This window comes from Phycodurus eques, chromosome 9, assembly GCF_024500275.1.
Source record: "Phycodurus eques isolate BA_2022a chromosome 9, UOR_Pequ_1.1, whole genome shotgun sequence".
Classification (NCBI taxonomy): Eukaryota; Metazoa; Chordata; class Actinopteri; order Syngnathiformes; family Syngnathidae; genus Phycodurus; species Phycodurus eques.
In genome coordinates this window covers 22,505,399-22,523,626 of record NC_084533.1, presented here as the reverse complement: position 1 = coordinate 22,523,626, position 18,228 = coordinate 22,505,399, and the positions used below count along the sequence as shown (strand labels likewise).

The following is an 18,228-nucleotide window of genomic DNA, read 5'->3' as shown; positions in this document are numbered from 1 at the left end:
TGTAGCGAAAACAATGGTTGACACTAGCTGCGAGAAACACGAGTAAGATCTACTGTTTACTCACCAAATAATTCCTCCCCAGAAGAAGCTGAATAGCATGTAAAACGCAAGAGAGCCCCATATTACAAAGTGGTTGATCCATGTCCAGTGTCGAGTGTCCAGAGCAAGCTAGTGAAAAAATTAGTAAAAAAATGAGACATCTTCATATTTTCCTGCTAAACTTATTCAGTATGTATTCATCTAAGCTGCTGCTCACCTTTAGTGTGACAGTGAAGACAAGGACAGTGAAGACAATTGTGCCATACGACCAGTTTCCATAAACCTGGACATAAAGATACACGCAAAGCACATGAGCTCAAATTCACAGAGTACAACAAGGCAAGGGATGAACTGAAACAAACCTGGCCGTCATCCTGCAAGGCCGAGTTCCTAAACATACATCGGACACCGAAGAAGAAGACCAAACCATGGAAGACCCCCAGTAATGTCCAGTAGAGGAAGGGTTGCCATCGCAACATGGCATTCTTACGAATCTCTCTTAAGATGGGCAAGAATAAAATGACACATTTCATTAAAATGATGAGACATTTTTTATTTGCTATACAAGCAAGAAGTGTGCAGTAGTGTCTGATCAAAAAAATCTGTGCAAATACCCAAATGTAAATAATTACACAACTATTATTAGTACTATTATTATACATATAATATGGTCATTCTCTCAAATGTGAACAACAGTATGTTCTGTAAATAACTTCGATAGCTGTGTACTTGAAAGATCAATCAAAATGGTATGAAAAGGGCTGGCAGGGAATGAGTTAACAAAAAAAATATATATATGCATACAACCTCTCAGGTTCAGCTACATAAAACAACAACTTTGCAGATCTGATAAGGTTCCAGGGTTTACCTGTATAGGGGAGCATTGCTCAGCAGAGCCTGAATGCTGATGTGCTGCTCCAAGAGGCTGTAAGCCAGGATGGGCATAGAGGTGAAGCAGATGTTGTACATCGTCAGATAGGCTGCATCATAGAGGGGCTAGGCAAGATGGGCAAGATGGAAGGAGGTTGGGGATGTGAACGGAGAAAGAGGTTTGGAAGGGATAGGGACACCAGGGGTTAATATCATGGAGCGGAAAAAGCTAACACACACAGGTTGTACAAACTAGACAACTAGTTAATTTATCGACTTTACTACTCCACAATGTTTCAAGTATTTGTTTTTGGCTTGAGGAGGCATAGCTGTTTGCAGAAACAGATGAGTACAATGAATGAAGTTAGTCTGTCACCTTAATTGATTTATACTGTCTTCTATTTATGAATGTGCAGCTTTTGGAAGTGAGGGTGAACCAGTAAAGGGGCAAAAGCCAGGCTGAAGAACTTTTCAGCCTGCACTAGCAAAATGGAAGGAGAAGGGGGAACTATTCCACCACAGATGACGAGGTATGTGATTATTTGAAAGCGCTAGAAAATATCGCCATGCAGAACTCGCTGTTGTGGTGGGCCCGGAACGACGAGTCTGTCCGAGTGGTAAGCCCACCGCGTGAGAGGATTTTTTTCTCAGGCTGGAAATCATCCATGTGCTTGTGTTTTAACATATGTGTACTGAATAAATTTCACCCATATGTCACATCAGTGAATAAAGATTGCCAAGCATTCCCTCCCTCCTTTGATTTTCTTATTACAGAACTGTAAAAATATCAATGATGTCATCACCGACTTAAAAAAAAAAAAAAAAAAAAAACATATATAGACTTAAACAATATTAAGTCATATGAGCCCTGCTAGACCAAGTTGATTTAAATCTTTCAAAAGTTCATGAAAGATTTCAATCAGGGAAATACCCATTTATAAGAGGCCATTTGATATTGATAGTGTATAATTAATTCTTGAACTCCAGTTACAGTCTATACTGCCACTACACATACAGATCAGACATTTGTACTCTGAGGGATGCAAAATATGTCTGAATCTTGCATAGAATTTCAGACATCTGAGGGGCAATAAAAGAGGGTTAATCTGAGGGAAGAAGATGGGGGACAGGGAGGGAGTTTGAGGGCCTACTTTTATGATCACAACATTTTTAAACATTTTAAACAGTTCCCAAAGCATACTCACCTGCTGGGAATGGCCACAGAAGAACTGGTACAAAAACTGAGGTAAGATGAAGCACAGGTTCTGCAGACAAATGAGATGATTGACACAAAAGCATATTCTTAGCCTGTTTGGGGCAGGGTGGGGTAGTGTTTTGCTATCCTACCTTGTAAAAGAAATACTGCACCAAGTGTGCAATGCGAACATAGTACAGATGTCCATGGGCCAGCAGGAGTTTCTTCAGGTGCTTTAGTTTGGGAATGGCGTAGTCACTGTTCCTCACTGCCTGTCGACCTTCTTTACCCTTGATGCCTGAAATACCAACAATGGATCATTCGTCAAAGGACGTTTGGGTACTTGGGCATTTGTCAGATTTAGCACGAGATTTCTCACCAATGCCAACATGAGCTTCCAAAATCATGCTGACATCATTCGCGCCATCACCAATGGAGAGTGTAATCGGGTTACCTTTTGAGTTCTTTACCAGTTTTACTATCTGAAGAAAGAATAAGGCAGCAAATGAGAAATCTGACAGATTTTTTAATTTATTCATTTACAAGTGAATGTTTTTGTGGCAGTACAGTAAAATAGTGGTTAGCACATTTTATGTGGGATTTCTCTGGGCAATCTGGGTTCCTCCCTAAATCCCCCAAAACAAGCACATAAGGTTCATTAAAGACAATAAATTGTCAAGCTGAGTGTGAATGGTAATTTGTCTATTTACACCCTGTGGCTGCCAACCAGTCCAGGGTGTAGCCCACTTCTCACCTGACACCAGCTGGGATCGGCTCCAGCTCACATGTGACTAAGGGCAAGCAGTACAGAAATTCATGGATGGATAGATGGGTGGTTGGTTGTCTATATATGCACTGATTGACTGCTAACCAGTCCAGGGTGTAGTTTGCCTCTTGCCCAAAGTCAGCTCAGATAGGCTCCAACTCACCCATGACTCCAATGAGGATAAGGGCAACATACAATGGATACGTGGACATTTTTCCTGACCTGGGCCTTTTGCAATGGAGCCATGCGGCAGCACAGCACAGCGGTGCAATTTTGGCAAATCTGTAGGAAGAGATTCTTGTAGTGGCTGGAGTTGGAATCGGTGGAGTTGAGCACCATTGACAGAGTGGCTCCATCAATAATAAAACCGTATTCATGGTTGGTAACTGACCAGTTCCTGTTTGGAAAAAAAACAATGAGGCTTTAAGCACTTGAGGAAAGACTTTCATGCACTTCAATTTTTTACTCCACTGTGTTGATATAATAGCTCACAGAATTAGTACACCCCTCACATTTTTGTAAAGACTTTACTGTGTATTTTCATGGGAGAACAGTGAAGAAATGACACTTTGCTACAATGTAACCAGTGTGCACCTTGTATAACAGTGCGAATTTACTGTCCTCTTAAAATAACAACAATCAGTCTAAACTGTGCACTACCCCCCTATGTGAAAATGCCCAAAGTGGGCCAAATTAACCATTTTCCTTTCCCTGTATCATGTGACTAGTTGGTGTTACAAGGTCCCAGGTGTGAATGGGGAATGTGTTAAATTTGCCGTTTTTACTTACAATTTAATCACTGTGGATTGAGAAATAGTTAGGGTACAGTAAAGTAAGACGCACACTGACTACTTTACATAGCAGCAAAGTAATTTCTTCATTATTATTGCATTAAAAGAAAACGAAAAAAAAATCAAAAAATGTAAGGGATGAGTTTTTTTTGGGTGAGATACAGCACATATCACAAAATGAGACGCCAACCTGCTGACACTATTTTCTAAGGATGGCGCATCCTGCACCGCTTTCTTGTGATACTCGAGTAAGAGCTCGTGCAGTCGTTCCTCGCGCTTCCGACCTCCTTCTTCAAGAGTGCGCACTGTTAGCTCAAACAGCTCAGTGGACCTCTGAAACAGGCGACAGGCGAAACAGGTGGACTTTGCTGTCTCCATTTTGTCCCCCGTCAGGACCCAGATCTTAATGCCTGCCCCCTGCAGAGCCTCCATTGTTTCTGCAGCCTCTTCTTGAAGTCTGCAAAAGACGAATTTTACTACATTAACTAAATCAAATCAAAGCTGCGAAATCAAACCGTTTCAGTTTGGCTATGTGGATTAATCTCTGTAAATTCTAGTAGATCAAACTTTACCTCTTTTTAGCTACTTGGATCCCAGCACAAGAATTTCAACCTGACCTGACGGGACTATTTAAGCATCTGGATATGTTAAATTGGACCAGTTGCTGGCGCAAAACAAAATTTGATAAAAATTGTTTTGACACCTTCTGACTTTGCATACACATGCTGAAATTGGATATGATTTGAGAGATGGTTTAGATTTGTTGTATTAATCTTCTTCCAATCGTAAAATAATAATAATAATAATAATTATATCAAAGTTTTTCATAATTTTTTATGATGTGGATTTTCACCTAGTTGAATGGAAATATCCTCAGAACATCTGAAAGAAAATACTGCCATCCCTCCATTTTCCTCATTAGGGTCATGGGTGAGCTTAGAGTCCATCCTGGCTGACTTTGGGCAAGAGGTGGGGTAGACCCTGGATGCCAGTCAATCGCAGTGAAAATGTAGACAAACAAAAATCCACGCTCACATCCACCCCTACAGACAACTTGGAGTCTTCAACAGACCTAACACGCACATTTTGGTGTGTCGTGTGACACATACAAACTCCACACAGGTAGGCTGGTACTGAGATTCGAACCTGAAACCTCCTAACTGTGAGGCAGACGTACTAACCACTACATTATGTGCCGCCAAAATAAAAAAATATAAATGAATAACTTTAAAAAAGTACAAATAAGAATGCAGGCTGCAAATTGAGGTATATCACTTGTAGTATGATTGAAGATACACTACTCACAAAAATATGGGGTTTATAGGTGAAATTTCAGGATTACCGATAAGATAAAATGCACGATAACATTTACAGGTGAACTTAATCTTGACCTTCTCTAAACTGAGCTGAGTTGAATCTAAGCAAAGCCCAGCATCCCCAACCTTTAGTGTGTACTGTATGTACATTATGTGAACCGCCAGATGGCAGTATCGTCTAACAAAAAAGCCAAGTACCGCCACTAAAATATGAAGAGGTGACGATGTACTGAGGAGGAATATGTAAGTGTGAAAAAACAGCTGCATAAAGTTTAAGTATCACACAAAAAAAAAAAAAAACACCCACCGATCTTCAACTGCAGTCGCACCGATGAGACTCATGCCAGTCTCCACCTCATTATAAACAGCCATGAGTTTCTCCTCTCTGTCCTGCAAAGCCAGCCTGGCTTCCCTCAAGTGTGCATCCGCCCGGGCATACTCCTCCGTGCTGAGTAGTTTGTAAGCCACACACAGCGTTCTGTAGCCCTCCTGCATCGCAAAGCACACCGCGTCAAGAGAGCCTAATATAAATCTGTTGTGAAATGATTACAGTGATGTGCAAGGATGTGTCATCCACTCACCTTTGCATTCCGCTCCACGTGCACACGTATCGGTCCCACTTCTTCCTGTCTGACGCGGGGGAAAATTGAGGAGTCTGCTCCCTTGCAGAAGAGCACAATATCACCTGTATGACATTGATAAGCACAACAACACATTGTTAGGACATTGCTACTTTGTGGTTCCATTCCATTTTCTGTACCGCTTCTCCTCACTAGGGTCGCGGTGCTACTTGGTGGCAAATAAATCAAATTCAAATAAACCATTGAACTCATTCACCTGATTTGCATTTGACAATTACACTCATCCGTCTTCTCACTGGGTCAAAATTCAGCACATGAAGTAGTTCATAACTGAAAAGAAAAAAAAACAAAAAACATTCCACTAAGACACCAATGAGGACAGACTGATGTGGTTTTTTTTTATGTGCTAACTTACACTTCAACTTCATGGCTCCTGTTGAGGATTTTCATGGCTTTACTTTCGAGACCCAGAAAGGTGAAGCCATACCTGCAGGTGGAGACAAATCACCGAAAAAGTCATTCCATATGTTCAGTGAGAAATTAATCCCGCAGCTGGCACCGTACCTCATGGCCCCCTTGACCAGGGCGACCTCATCAGGGGAGGACGCTATCAAGCCCCTCTCATCCAGGGGGACACGGAACACGATGGCATCCACTCCGAGGGAATCCACCTGGTCGGCCATCCTGCCGTCTTGGACCTGACTCGGCTCAGGTGACTCCTTCACCTGGACCGTGTGGCACAGACAAAGGGCGCGCAGAAACAGCTCCTCACGCTCCTAGCGATTCAATCACATTGAATACAAATTATTTGAGCCAAAAGTCTGTATTTAAGATAAAACACTAATTGGCCACAACATTGGGTACATTTGCATAAGCTTACCAAATGCAGTAAATAGTTGTATGAAAAATTGTGAGTGGAAAAAAAACATCTCATATGTCTATGATTGTGTTTAGAACTTGTTTGCAGTGGTTTTGTACTATAAAGGGTCATGTTGCTATGGTAACCAAAATATTAGAAAGAAACAGCTGTTATGATGATGCAGTGCAGTTTTACACCATAGCAAATTACAACAACAAACATTTTTAAATTACTCTGTACTCATCTTTGTGTTGTCCTTAGGTTTTAAATCTGGAATTTTCCTTTAGCTCTCTGATAGATATGTACATCATGTTTAACTTCCAAATTAACAAATACATACTCAGCTGAATTTTATTTCTGGAGCAGGTACTTTAAAAAACAACCGCAGCTGTAACAAAGGGCTGCACATAAAGATCGAACAGACATACAGAATAATGAAAATAAAACAGATCCATTAATTAAATAAATAAAATATTTTCTAATTAAAATTTATTTCTTTATGGATCTAGCTCAACCACAAAGAGTAAAAATCTGCAAATAATGAATGCTCCCTGGCACGTGAGCGTCTGGTTAGCACATCTGCCTCACAGTGCTGAGGACCCGGGTTCAAATCTGGCCTCACCTATGTGGAGTTTGCATGTTCTCCTCGTACCTGCGTGGGTTTTCTCCGGGTATTCCGGTTTCCTCCCACATCCCAAAAAACATGCATGGTAGGTTATTTGAAGACTCTAAATTGTCCGTAGGTGTGAATGTAAGTGCGAATGGTTGTTTGTTTATATGTGCCTTGCGATTGGTTGGCAACCGGTTCAGGGTCTACCTCGCCTCTCGCCTGAAGATAGCTGGGATAGGCTCCAAGCATGCCCACGACCCTAGTGAGGATAAGCGGCGTGGAAAATGAATGAATGTAATGAATTAATGCTCCCTCATTATTAGGGGTACCCCGATCCAACTTTTTCACTAACCCAATACAGATATTGCAGCCTTCAGTTTTGGCATATATCGATATCGGTCTGATCCAATATCATAAATAATCATACATACATTACTTATTGTGTAGTATGGGATGTTGGAAAAGGCTTGATCAAGTGATGTTACTCAAACAGAGAACAATAATCAGCAACAGTCCAATCCGAACCAATGTACATTTTTTTAATGACATCAGACCGATTTCGATCTCAAAGATCGGATTGGGACACCCTTAGTTTTTACAATTCCAACAACCTTTACTCCAAGGACCTCCGAGTCAGCTTTCTCAGATACGAAAGATATGGAAAGTTTCTATCAGAATCCAAACAGGCCCACAGTCCTTATGTTGGGTGCCTGCTGGTGGTCTCAGGGTGATCGGATCGGGACACCCCTAGTTTTTAGAATTCCAACAACCTTTCCTCCAAGTACTTTCGAGTCAGCTTTCTCAGACTTTTGTTCCACCAGCGGACTGTTGGTGGTCTCAAGGTGTATACAGTTGTTGTCAGACTCCCCACAGGAGGGAGCGAAGATACATAATTTTAAAATAGTTGAACCTTAAAGAACCTACATTTGCTGTAATGATTCCTGTGTGATTACTTAAGCCTCCACTGGGAACTTGTGGGGTGACAGTCACAAAAGTGTGCAAGTTTGCAGATCCAATGTCATATACAGTAGCTAGAGATTAGATAAATCGATTGATTAGATAATTAGATTGTCAGAACAGACTTCTTATCAACATACATGTTGTACAACAGTCTATAAAAGAGTCATCAGGCTGCTGAATACATATGCTGACATGGCAACTAGACTGTATGTGGGTGACCTGTGAAGGGCCTTCCGGAGCTCTGAGCGATGTTGCAGCCATATGTTGCCGCTTGCATGAATTTTTCTTTTTTTTGTGTACAACAGATGGGGTGACACTGCCAAACACCTACCCTGCCAGCTTTTTCCTTTAGTCTGCTCACGGGGCCATCTGTGACACAAAATCCATCTAACTCTGAGTTTGCGTCTTGATGCTTGTACTGGAATCCATCGATGCAGCACTCGATGAACTCCATGTTATTCTGAGTGAGGGTACCCGTCTTGTCTGTGAAGACATACTCCACCTGCAGGCAGCACACATAAAAAAACACAATGCCATGGTCATTTAAAAAAACGTGTTGTCAATTTGAACAGTGAGGCACAATGAGAGAATATCACTGGATTGATCATTAACCTTCCACACAGCAATACATTTGCATCTCTCTCATCTCAATCACCGGGCAAATCCAAATGTCAATGGCAACTGACTGCAATTAAAAGTGCCATAAAACTAAATAAGTCAAAATGACACACAGTGCTCGGGGTCACCTATTAGCATTTAAAAGTACATCTGTTGTAATCAGAGGGGAGATCACATTTTGCCAGTTAATGTTTCATCATTTTCTGGAATAATCTAATAGTTGGGCAGAACAGTGGACAACTCTTTAGCACATTTGCCTCACAGTTCTGGGGACGCGGGTTCAAATCCGGCCTCGCCTATATGGACTTTGTATGTTCTGCCCGTGCGTGTGTGGGTTTTTCCCGGGTACTGCGGTTTCCTCCCACATCCCAAAAACATGCATGGTCGGTTAATTGAAAAATCTAAATTGCCGTAGGTGTGAATGTGAGTGCGAGTTTGTTTATATGTGCCCTGCAATTGGCTGGCGACCAGTTTAGGCTGTACCCCGCCTCTTGCCCAGAGTCAGCTGAGATAGGCTCCACAGCTCACCCGCGACCCTAGTGAGGATAAGCAGTACGAAAAATGGATGGATGGATTCAATAGTATTACACTGGCCGCTTATTTTGTTAAACATGCACAATCTAATGGCTGTACCTAAAACGCGGCTTTAAAAAAATACATTATTAAGTACTGAATTATACACTGTAAAGTGTTTCAAAAACAGTGGGTTACCAACCAGTGTTAAATGCAGTCTAAAATTGACAGGGTCAATAAAAAGCAAACAGTATTATCCTTTTTAAAGGCAACTCAACCTAACCAATCTCATTAGAATGTGCAAGTGTGCCTAATGTTGTGGCCAAGACATTTTGGGATCAGTCACCATCTACACTACTGGTTTTACAACACCAACATTTTCCATCCATCCATCCATTTTCTGAGTCGCTTCTCCTCACTAGGGTCGCGGGCGTGCTGGAGCCTATCCCAGCTGTCATCGGGCAGGAGGCGGGGTACATCCTGAACTGGTTGCCAGCCAATCGCAGGGCACATACAAACAAACAACCATTCACAATCACATTCACACCTACGGGCAATTTAAAGTCTCCAATTAATGCATGTTTTTGGGATGTGGGAGTGCCCGGAGAAAACCCACGCAGGCACGGGGAGAACATGCAAACTCCACACAGGCAGGACCGGGGATTGAACGCGGGTCCTCAGAACTGTGAGGCTGACGCTCTAACGAGTCTTCCACCGTGCCGCCACCAACATTTTTTTGTATTTTTAATTGAAATTCATGCAATTCAATGTCTCATTGTACTCTGAAATTCACGCACCGAAAAAATTATTTAGGTTAAAAAAGAAATCATTGCATCAATCCTTAAACCAGAATGTACTCCGAACCTTTGACTCAAAGTACCCACCCTAGGCTGATATAACAGCTAAACACACTTGTGGCATTCTTTCTTCAATGAAAATCAAATATTCTTCAGTAAGTGCTTTGTTTTCACTCTTCTGTCCAGTTCATCCCAAACCAGCTCATTTGCCTTATTGTCTAATTCTATTTTTCCGTTTTGGGTAACCATGCCTGCTCTCCTCTAACCTCTGGCAGTTCACCCAGTTACCTTTGTACTATTTGAAGTTATTCATTGGACTTGAACTACTTGACTTTCAATAAAAACATATATATATATTTTTTTTAAAAGCTGGAAAAATTGGGGTGTTCTAAAACATTTGACCGGTTGTGCACATGACAACCTAATTGTGCGTTATGTGTAAATAAGCTAAACCCAAAAATTTCTGTTAAAGACTGACCTGACCGAGTTCCTCATTGAGGTCGGAGGTGTTGACCAGCGCCCCCTCCTTGATTTCAGGGTCAAAAAAGTCCTTGTCCCAGGTGATGAAAAAGGATCCCAAAAACTTTTGCATCTCAACCGTCACATACATGGACACGGGAATTATGAAGTTGAAGAGCACCATGAATGACAGGAAGTCAGTGAACATCTTTAGATACTGGTGAGAAGGCAGCAGGGGGAGACAACATAAATCTTACTTTTGTGTACCAACAACCATTCTGCTGCAGTGCTGGGGTAATAAACCATGTTGTTAGGATTGAAATGTTTATAGTTGATTGGTGCAGAAGGTTAACAGTCAATAAAATGGGCAATTTCACAGTGTTGGTCTGTGGTGCTGTTTTCACACCACATAACTTTACTAGAGCAATCAGTAAAGGGTAAGGCTTGTAAAATAAGATTAAAAATACGGTGCATGAATTTGTTGCCTAAGAGCAGGGGTGTCAAACTCATTTTTGTCGCAGGCCACATTTTAGATACGGTTTTCCTCAGAGGGCCATTCTGATTGTAAAACCATATCAATGTTTAATCGCCTCATCATATTATTACACATAGACAACAAATTGATGGATAACTGGTTTTGAAATCATAAGTCAAGGACAATGGTTTGTTCAGCGATTGTTCAAGTAACTGTAAAAGGGGTTTGGAGGCAAAACATGCTTACAATAGCTCATTACTATTTATTACATGTGAATATGAAGTTTGGAACAGATTTTGGCAAGAATCATGGAAGTTGACACACATGATTTGCTTTCGCGGGCCGCATAAAATGATGTGGCGGGCCGGATCTGGCCGCCGGGTCTGAGTTTGACACCTGTGCAAAATGTAAACCACTAATGGGATCTGAGGTAGACGTATCTTTCGACTGAGGTTCTGTATCTACTCACCAGATTGGTGTCCTTCTCTTTCTGGGTTTTCTCATTGTACCAAGGATCATCCTGCCCAAGCTTGCTTTGCCACAAATACTTGAGCGTAGTGCACACCAGGGCCTTGCTCACCAAAATGCAAAGGTACACCAAAAGGAAGGCATTGATGGACCTGAGAGTGAGGACATAAAAAATATGTCGGTTACCCAAAAGGTTGGCATCACACATGGAGGAACATACTGGCACCCTGGTGTAAACTTACTTCTCCACAGCAGAGCGTTTCTGAGACTTGCCTTGATAATTGAGAGCCATTTTGGTCTCCATGCCAGTGTAAATAGCAACACCTTAAAAAAGATAAGAAGCAGAATAGTTACTTTGTTACTTTTGGTAATAAAGCTTGATGCAAGTGACTATCGACCCACCAGAGATCTTCTGAGTATTCTTTAAAGTTGCCCCTTTTAGCAGCAAATTCTCCGGGCCCAAAGACCTGCAAAGGAACATCGGTAAAAGTCAAGCAGTGGCAGTGAATTCCACATACTTCTCCTTTCATTTAATGGAAACCTGGCAGCCCAGCTGGAATTGTATGCCCGTATGACTGCAGTCTGGGCTTTCTGGGAGAGACACTGGCATTTGTTTAAACAGCCATTACGAAGGTAGCCAGTGATAAATGTCTACATTAAAGGAATGCTTTGGAAGAAGTTTCTGAATCCAAGCCACCCTTTTTTAATTTTACCAGCGCGCTACGATAAAGGATCAATAAAAGAATGATTTGCTGGCAACGCAAATGAACGGGTGCTTAAGCAAAGTGTGTTTTGATCAGGCTCTCACTGAAAAGTGAGCTCGGTGGACTATAATGAGTGCTCTCACCTCACTGCAGGCTCTTGATTGCTTTTGTAGATGTGCATACGGCCGACAAACCTAGTAGAAAAACGCACACGCGTTAATGACTTGCTAAGCATAACTACAGACATGGACACAATTTGCTATCCTTCCACTGAAGAAAGAAAAACCCACAATTACCAAAAACTTTTATAAATATAATAAAATAACTTGAAACTGAAAAAGGTAACAATAAAATACTATGGCTTGTCAATATGCATTTAAGAAAATTCCAAGCATCAGTTTGGATTGTAGGTAAACAATGCCTGATTTGTATTACTTTTGTCAGTTTCATGTTGTTTTAGTGATCATTGTGGGTTTTTCTTTCAAACAGGATACCATCATTGTTAAAAATAATTTTGGGTAACCCATAAATACCATGATTTAAATGATTCTGCACATTTCAACACCAAGATGCAATGATGCAGACTTGTAGGGTGAATCTGTTGAATACCTACTTATAAAGGTCAGGCTGAGGCTGTTCACACTCCAAAGTGGCACTGAGGGATTCCAGATCCTTTTCTATGTCTGGAACAGTGTAGTGCGTCTGAAGAAGCGGAAAAGGCAGTATCATGAATGAAACACAATGGATAAAAGCACCTAAACACCTTGATATGGGTAAAAACAATTAAGAAAAATACTCGTAATACAGTGGAACCTCAGTTTTTGTACGTTTCGATTTTCAATGAAAATTAATGAATATATTTATATATAATTTTTGTATATCCACTTAGTTTCCGTACAGTAAAAATAAAAAAATAAAACGTGACTTGGCTATTCATTTCCCAGAATTGATGAGAGTTCGTCCGAGGCATTTCGTAAGTTGTGCAAAAAGGGTTCAACAGACTGCAAGGCCTAGTCCTCAATGCAAGTTTTTATTAACTGAAGGCAATAACCCTCCCGGTCTGCTCGGCAACATCGGCGTAACACATCCTGTCAAATGTCAGACCTTCAAAATAAAAGCACACATTATAATAACAGTTTTTCTCCATGGGCCAGAGAAGGTGTAGTGAGACTGTTATTACTGTATATTGATATTTGATTTTGAAGGCCTGACTTTTGACTGGATGTTATGCCGATGTTGCCCCAACTTGTCTGAGCGTTGCCGAGCCTATTGATAAAAAAGGCAAAGAAGACAGTAGAATTTAAGAACTCGTAGCAAAGTACGAAAATGGCTCTCCTCTCTCCCTTCCTTGCTGCATATGCCATCAAGAGATATCAAAAAGAAAAAAAAGTGATGTTAAACATTCATTTATCCACTTCATTACACATTAATATTTATTTTACAGCTTTCTGTATCTAAAACTGTAGTCATTCTCTATAAAACCTATTTTTGGGTGTCCGGAACGGATTCATTGGATTCACATGCCTTCCTAAGGAGAAATATTGCTTTGGTTTTTGTCAGACTTTCTTGAACGGATTAATTATGAAAACTGAGGGTCCACTGTACTGTAATTAGATACTGTTCCTCTGTGTTACATCCCTCCCCTTGAGCTATACGCCTGAAAACAATTAAACTTACTTTATGGTTGGACTCTCCATCCAGACTAGCAGTGGTAACAAAACAGGTGTCGTCACCCCTGCTGGATGCGAGCAGGATTAAATCACAGGGAAAGGTCTCATCTTCTTCCACCTCTAAAACATCTCCCACCTAAACAAGAGATTTTTTGGCCATCACACCACATCTCAAAAATGGAGCCATATCCATCTTGAATATCATAACATTATTGTTGTACTTAATATATTAGCAGACTTACAAAAATACTAGCAGACAACATTCTAGACCACACGTATCAAGTTCATGGCCCGGGGGCCCACCGCATCATTTCATGTGGCCCGCGAAAGCAAATAATATGCGTTAATTTGTTAATTTGTTGTGTTTTAAATTTTCTGACCCACATAATAATTCACCAATGTGTCAAACGTCGCTGTGTTGTGCCAACTATTGCCAAGTAGGACTTTGTCAGATTTTTTTTCTTTGTCTTAAGTGTCTGTGGCTGGTATCGGCAGCCTTCGCAAGTACCCTTCTACCTTGAAATGACACCTGGTGTCGGCACGATGCCGACACCCGGTATCGGCACGATGCCGACACCCGGTATCGGCACGATGCCGACACCCGGTATCGGCACGAGCCCATCCCTAGTTCAGTCATAATGGTCCTCAGAGGTAAACCATACCTACGTTGCGGCCCACCACAAAAATTTGTTTGTGACACCCCTGTTCTAGACAGACATCATAATAAAAGTGAAATATGTCATCTGTTTAGCAGTCAGCGCATGTTCTAATATCTTCTCTTCTGGAACTACACATCCTGGGAAAATCTATATTTCTCAAAAGCCTAGCGGAGATGCTGTAAGCTACCTTGATCTTCTCACTCTCCTTCCGTAGCCTCCGACCATTTTCAAGCACTGTCACAGGGTACTTGTTCACCTCATTGTCAGCCTTGTGTCGTAGCCAGTCCTCATAGCCCTGTGCCGTATTCAGAATGGCACATTTTGATTATACAACAAAGAAATTCAGACATTCCGGCACTTTATTTTTCTCAGCAATCACAAGGGAACTAAGGAATAAAGGAAGGTGCATGTGATCAGCATTTAGTACTTTCAGTGTTACGTGTATCAGGTGCAAAGTTAAGCGCTTGCAGAGACTAGAGTAGGTGTATTCAAAAAAATACTCAAGGATGGAGACTGATGGAATGGTGCAGCGATAAAGAAGGTAAAGAGACAAATCCGAAGGTGAGCCAAGGCAGGGCCTGAGCCAGAAAGTAGAATTACAGGGAAAGGTGAAAGGAGTGTGATGATGCCAGGTGGTTGAAAGGCAAAATTGAAAAAGAAAAAAAAAAACCTAAAGGGTATCAGAGCATCTTATTTACATGCACTTTGACAGGAAAAACAAACTGTACTTGGAAACTACATGGTTAAACACAATACAGTCTTATCAATGAAATACAGAACATACAGTATTATACAATTTCTATGTGAGGCATTATCCTGTAGTATAAACTAGTGGATGGTTCTCCTATGTATAAAACACATTACGACTGCAATTGTAAATGTGTTTGTGCTGCCAAGTAGTTAAAGTCAAGAAAAAGGTACCCATTGCTTAAAGATGACCTTCTTAGAGTATCAAGCAGAATAGAAGTCAACATAGAGAGCATCCATTTTTCCAGATTGTAGTATAGGTATCTGAGCATTCGAGAGCGAAGACTGGCTTGATTTTTCATAATTTTAAAAGCCGAATTTTATAGTACTTGTCAATTTTTTTAAATCATTACAATTTGGCAGGGTTGTTAACATTTTTCTCTGTGGTGTATCCAATTGAGAAGACTATTTACTTTCACTTGACAGGGACTTTAAACAAATGTGCCGTAAATGCTTTGCAAACATTACTTGGGACATATTTTGACACCTAAAAAACATCGTTTTCGTATCTCCATATCTCCTTTGAAACATCAGTCAGTGGCCAGTAGTTTAATAAGACATTTGATTAAAAGAGTCATGAAGCGGGCCACATTGTTCCATTTAAAAGCCATACAAAAGGCCATCCAGCTCTATCAGTGGTTCCCATACATATACAGAAGGAAGTCCACCCACTGTTCTGCATTTCAAAGCCCCAGCGGTAGACCAACTAAAAAGTCAGTCCTTAAACAATACATCTGATGAGAGGACACGGCAGCAACAAAGACAGTTACGCTTATTGAAAAGTTCCCAGTGGTCATTCCTTCAGAGGCCCAATTTTCCATCTTCCCTAATCAGAATTCAACAGCATTACATTATTACAAAGTCCAGGAGAGCATTAGTCATGTACATTACAGGAAAAAGGACAAATGGTGACTTGTTAGAATGACAAGGAGGTCTATGATTGCATGATAAGTATATTATCAACACACACACTAGGCTTGATAGGCAGGGTCCTACCTGCTTGATCGCTGTCACTGTAATCACAAAACATAAAGGTAGGCCACTGGTGACTGGGCTGGTGGGGGTGTCCACTATCACCTTTTGAGGGGGGTGGGGGAGAGAGAGAGAGAGAGAGAAAAAAATAAAATAAAAACAAATCAAGACTGTTACACATGTAACCTTCAGATTGAGAACCTAACCATTATCAACACATTGCAGAGTTGATAAGCGGCAGATGTGTGTCGGTATGGTTGTTGTGGGAGGAATGAGAGAGGAAGTGGTTTGGTGTGACAAGCCTTCTTCCAGGAAATGCAGGGTGCAGTCCGTGTTTTTAAGAAATTACAATTACTCCCCTGAAGCGTGAAAAAGACAAAAACACATGGATTAACTGATGTTTTGGATGAGTTAGCTTAATCTGTCAGCACCATCGTGCCGAGGGCAATCCCAAAACATTGTCAGACTCACCGGTTTAACGTTTGTGTGCACAAAAGCTGAAGCATGTGAGTTTTCCCTTGCACTAACGGGACAGTTTGATAATTTGGATCAGTAATCAGGTAATCGCAAACAGCCCATTGTGGTGCACCACCTGACCAAAGCTTTCCGCTAAAACCACACAAATGGCCTTCTATAACCATCATGAGATTTACACTGGAATTTATGATCCCGGTCTCACTCAGTAAGTCAGAACATGGTATGTTGAGTCCACTGCCAAATTACAGTGCTCGTATTTCAAATTTTTGCTCGCAAGTTAGTGAAAAAAAAAAAAAATTAAATTAAATTTAAAATGATGTGCAACGCATAAGCATTTTTAAACTAGAACTAGGCCATAAACGTCATTAACCATGGTTGAAGACAAGGGGTAAGGGGAGACACTGCCCTCAGCATTGATGCGAGTAATGTTAGAGGGCGATTGAAGCACTGTCCATCCTCCTAAAAAAAGTTACAGCAAACATTTGGTCACATGTTTGGAAAGGAGGATTGACTGATTAGAGGAAGCTTTAACAAAAACAACACCAAGGACTGGGGACAGCATGTGCCTGTGATGCACCAGCCAGATTGTCAAACCGCAGCACGGAGGAAACGAGATAGAGAGAATGCACAACAAAGCCTACTTTTCAGCCCAAGCTGTTGTTTGATTCATCATTTGTCATCTCTGTGACAAATGTAATGGTGAATGCAGACTATAAAAAGCAATCTCTGTTCCTCAAAATAGTCCGGGATGTACTATCTTCAGCACAACAACCATATTTGGAATAGGAGGGTGTCAACGCTCTTTGTGGTTTTAACAGTACAGCTAAAAATGCAAACCGCAAACATCAATTGAATTGACAAAACATTGGTTCTTCTATTAAACAGACCACAGGCAAAATCTTACAACCTCCAAGCAAACAGCCAGGTATGTTTCCCCCTCTGCACCAAAATGCAAAAAAAAAAAAAAAAAAAAAAAAAAAACCCTCTTCTCAGTGCTGTTGTCGATGTGCTGGTGTGATAGCAGCCCAGCAGAAATCTCCTCGTATCAGCCTGGAAGTGTGTCAGAGTGACAGAGAGAACGTGTATGCATGCATGCATGTTTTTGCTTGTGTCTCCCTCCTTCACTTCCCAATTCTCTCCCTTTCTAACCCCACACCCTGTTTTTCCCTTGTTCTTCCGCCTTTTTCCTCTCTTGAGCTTTCATTGCCATGTCTCTTACTCTCTCACGGCATTCTATTTCCATTTGATCAAATTCGTGCAAAGACACGCATTGCTATTTATAGGAAAGTGGTGCTTTTTTTTTTTTATCAGCCTGTTCCTATTTGTGGTGCTCAGAATCACACAGAGGGCTTCCTGGCTGCTGACGCTAGCAGTGCAGGGCTGCAGAGATAAGTTGAAGGTGTGGGGGGTAGAAGAGAGAAGCAAAAAGGGGGAAGACGCCAATTGACAAAAGGGCAAGAGACGAAAAGAACAGTTTGGAGGAACTATGACATTTGCTTGATGGTTCAGCACTTGCATGACAACCGCTCTCACGGGGGAGTGAAAAGGTTTATTTCTGTCCAAGAGATGTCAGGGCAAAAAAGGAGGAGTGCACATAAGGTCTCTATACTGTTTATCTCCCCTCTTTGCTTTCTCTGATATGTTAGAATCCCGCATGGGGGAAAAAAGGAGTGTTTAGAAAT

The 18,228-nt window shown here is 41.2% G+C and overlaps 1 protein-coding gene across 12 annotated transcripts in view; it reads right to left on the bottom strand.

The window, feature by feature from the left end:
• The window catches only part of atp11c (ATPase phospholipid transporting 11C), a 55,718-nt gene that overhangs the window by 11,807 nt on the left and 25,683 nt on the right, over window positions 1–18,228 (bottom strand). For 10 of the 12 annotated variants that reach the window (XR_009769149.1, XR_009769150.1, XM_061685043.1 and 7 more), the window contains exons 4-28: window positions 16,276–16,428; window positions 16,094–16,174; window positions 14,538–14,645; window positions 13,699–13,827; window positions 12,635–12,723; window positions 12,165–12,215; window positions 11,720–11,784; window positions 11,560–11,641; window positions 11,319–11,469; window positions 10,394–10,591; window positions 8,319–8,489; window positions 6,123–6,334; window positions 5,974–6,045; window positions 5,815–5,888; window positions 5,559–5,662; window positions 5,285–5,466; window positions 3,852–4,118; window positions 3,093–3,267; window positions 2,484–2,586; window positions 2,257–2,402; window positions 2,115–2,174; window positions 908–1,035; window positions 402–537; window positions 257–322; window positions 65–168 (exon numbers count right to left, since the gene is read on the bottom strand). Coding sequence is in view for 10 of the 12 variants with exons in the window: in XM_061685043.1 (XP_061541027.1) it covers window positions 65–168; window positions 257–322; window positions 402–537; window positions 908–1,035; window positions 2,115–2,174; window positions 2,257–2,402; window positions 2,484–2,586; window positions 3,093–3,267; window positions 3,852–4,118; window positions 5,285–5,466; window positions 5,559–5,662; window positions 5,815–5,888; window positions 5,974–6,045; window positions 6,123–6,334; window positions 8,319–8,489; window positions 10,394–10,591; window positions 11,319–11,469; window positions 11,560–11,641; window positions 11,720–11,784; window positions 12,165–12,215; window positions 12,635–12,723; window positions 13,699–13,827; window positions 14,538–14,645; window positions 16,094–16,174; window positions 16,276–16,428 (3,107 nt within the window). In the remaining 2 variants the exon portion in view is untranslated. The remainder of the gene's footprint in view (window positions 1–64; window positions 169–256; window positions 323–401; window positions 538–907; window positions 1,036–2,114; window positions 2,175–2,256; window positions 2,403–2,483; window positions 2,587–3,092; window positions 3,268–3,851; window positions 4,119–5,284; window positions 5,467–5,558; window positions 5,663–5,814; window positions 5,889–5,973; window positions 6,046–6,122; window positions 6,335–8,318; window positions 8,490–10,393; window positions 10,592–11,318; window positions 11,470–11,559; window positions 11,642–11,719; window positions 11,785–12,164; window positions 12,216–12,634; window positions 12,724–13,698; window positions 13,828–14,537; window positions 14,646–16,093; window positions 16,175–16,275; window positions 16,429–18,228) is intronic. The other 2 variants (XM_061685053.1, XM_061685054.1) reach the window with 1 other exon arrangement.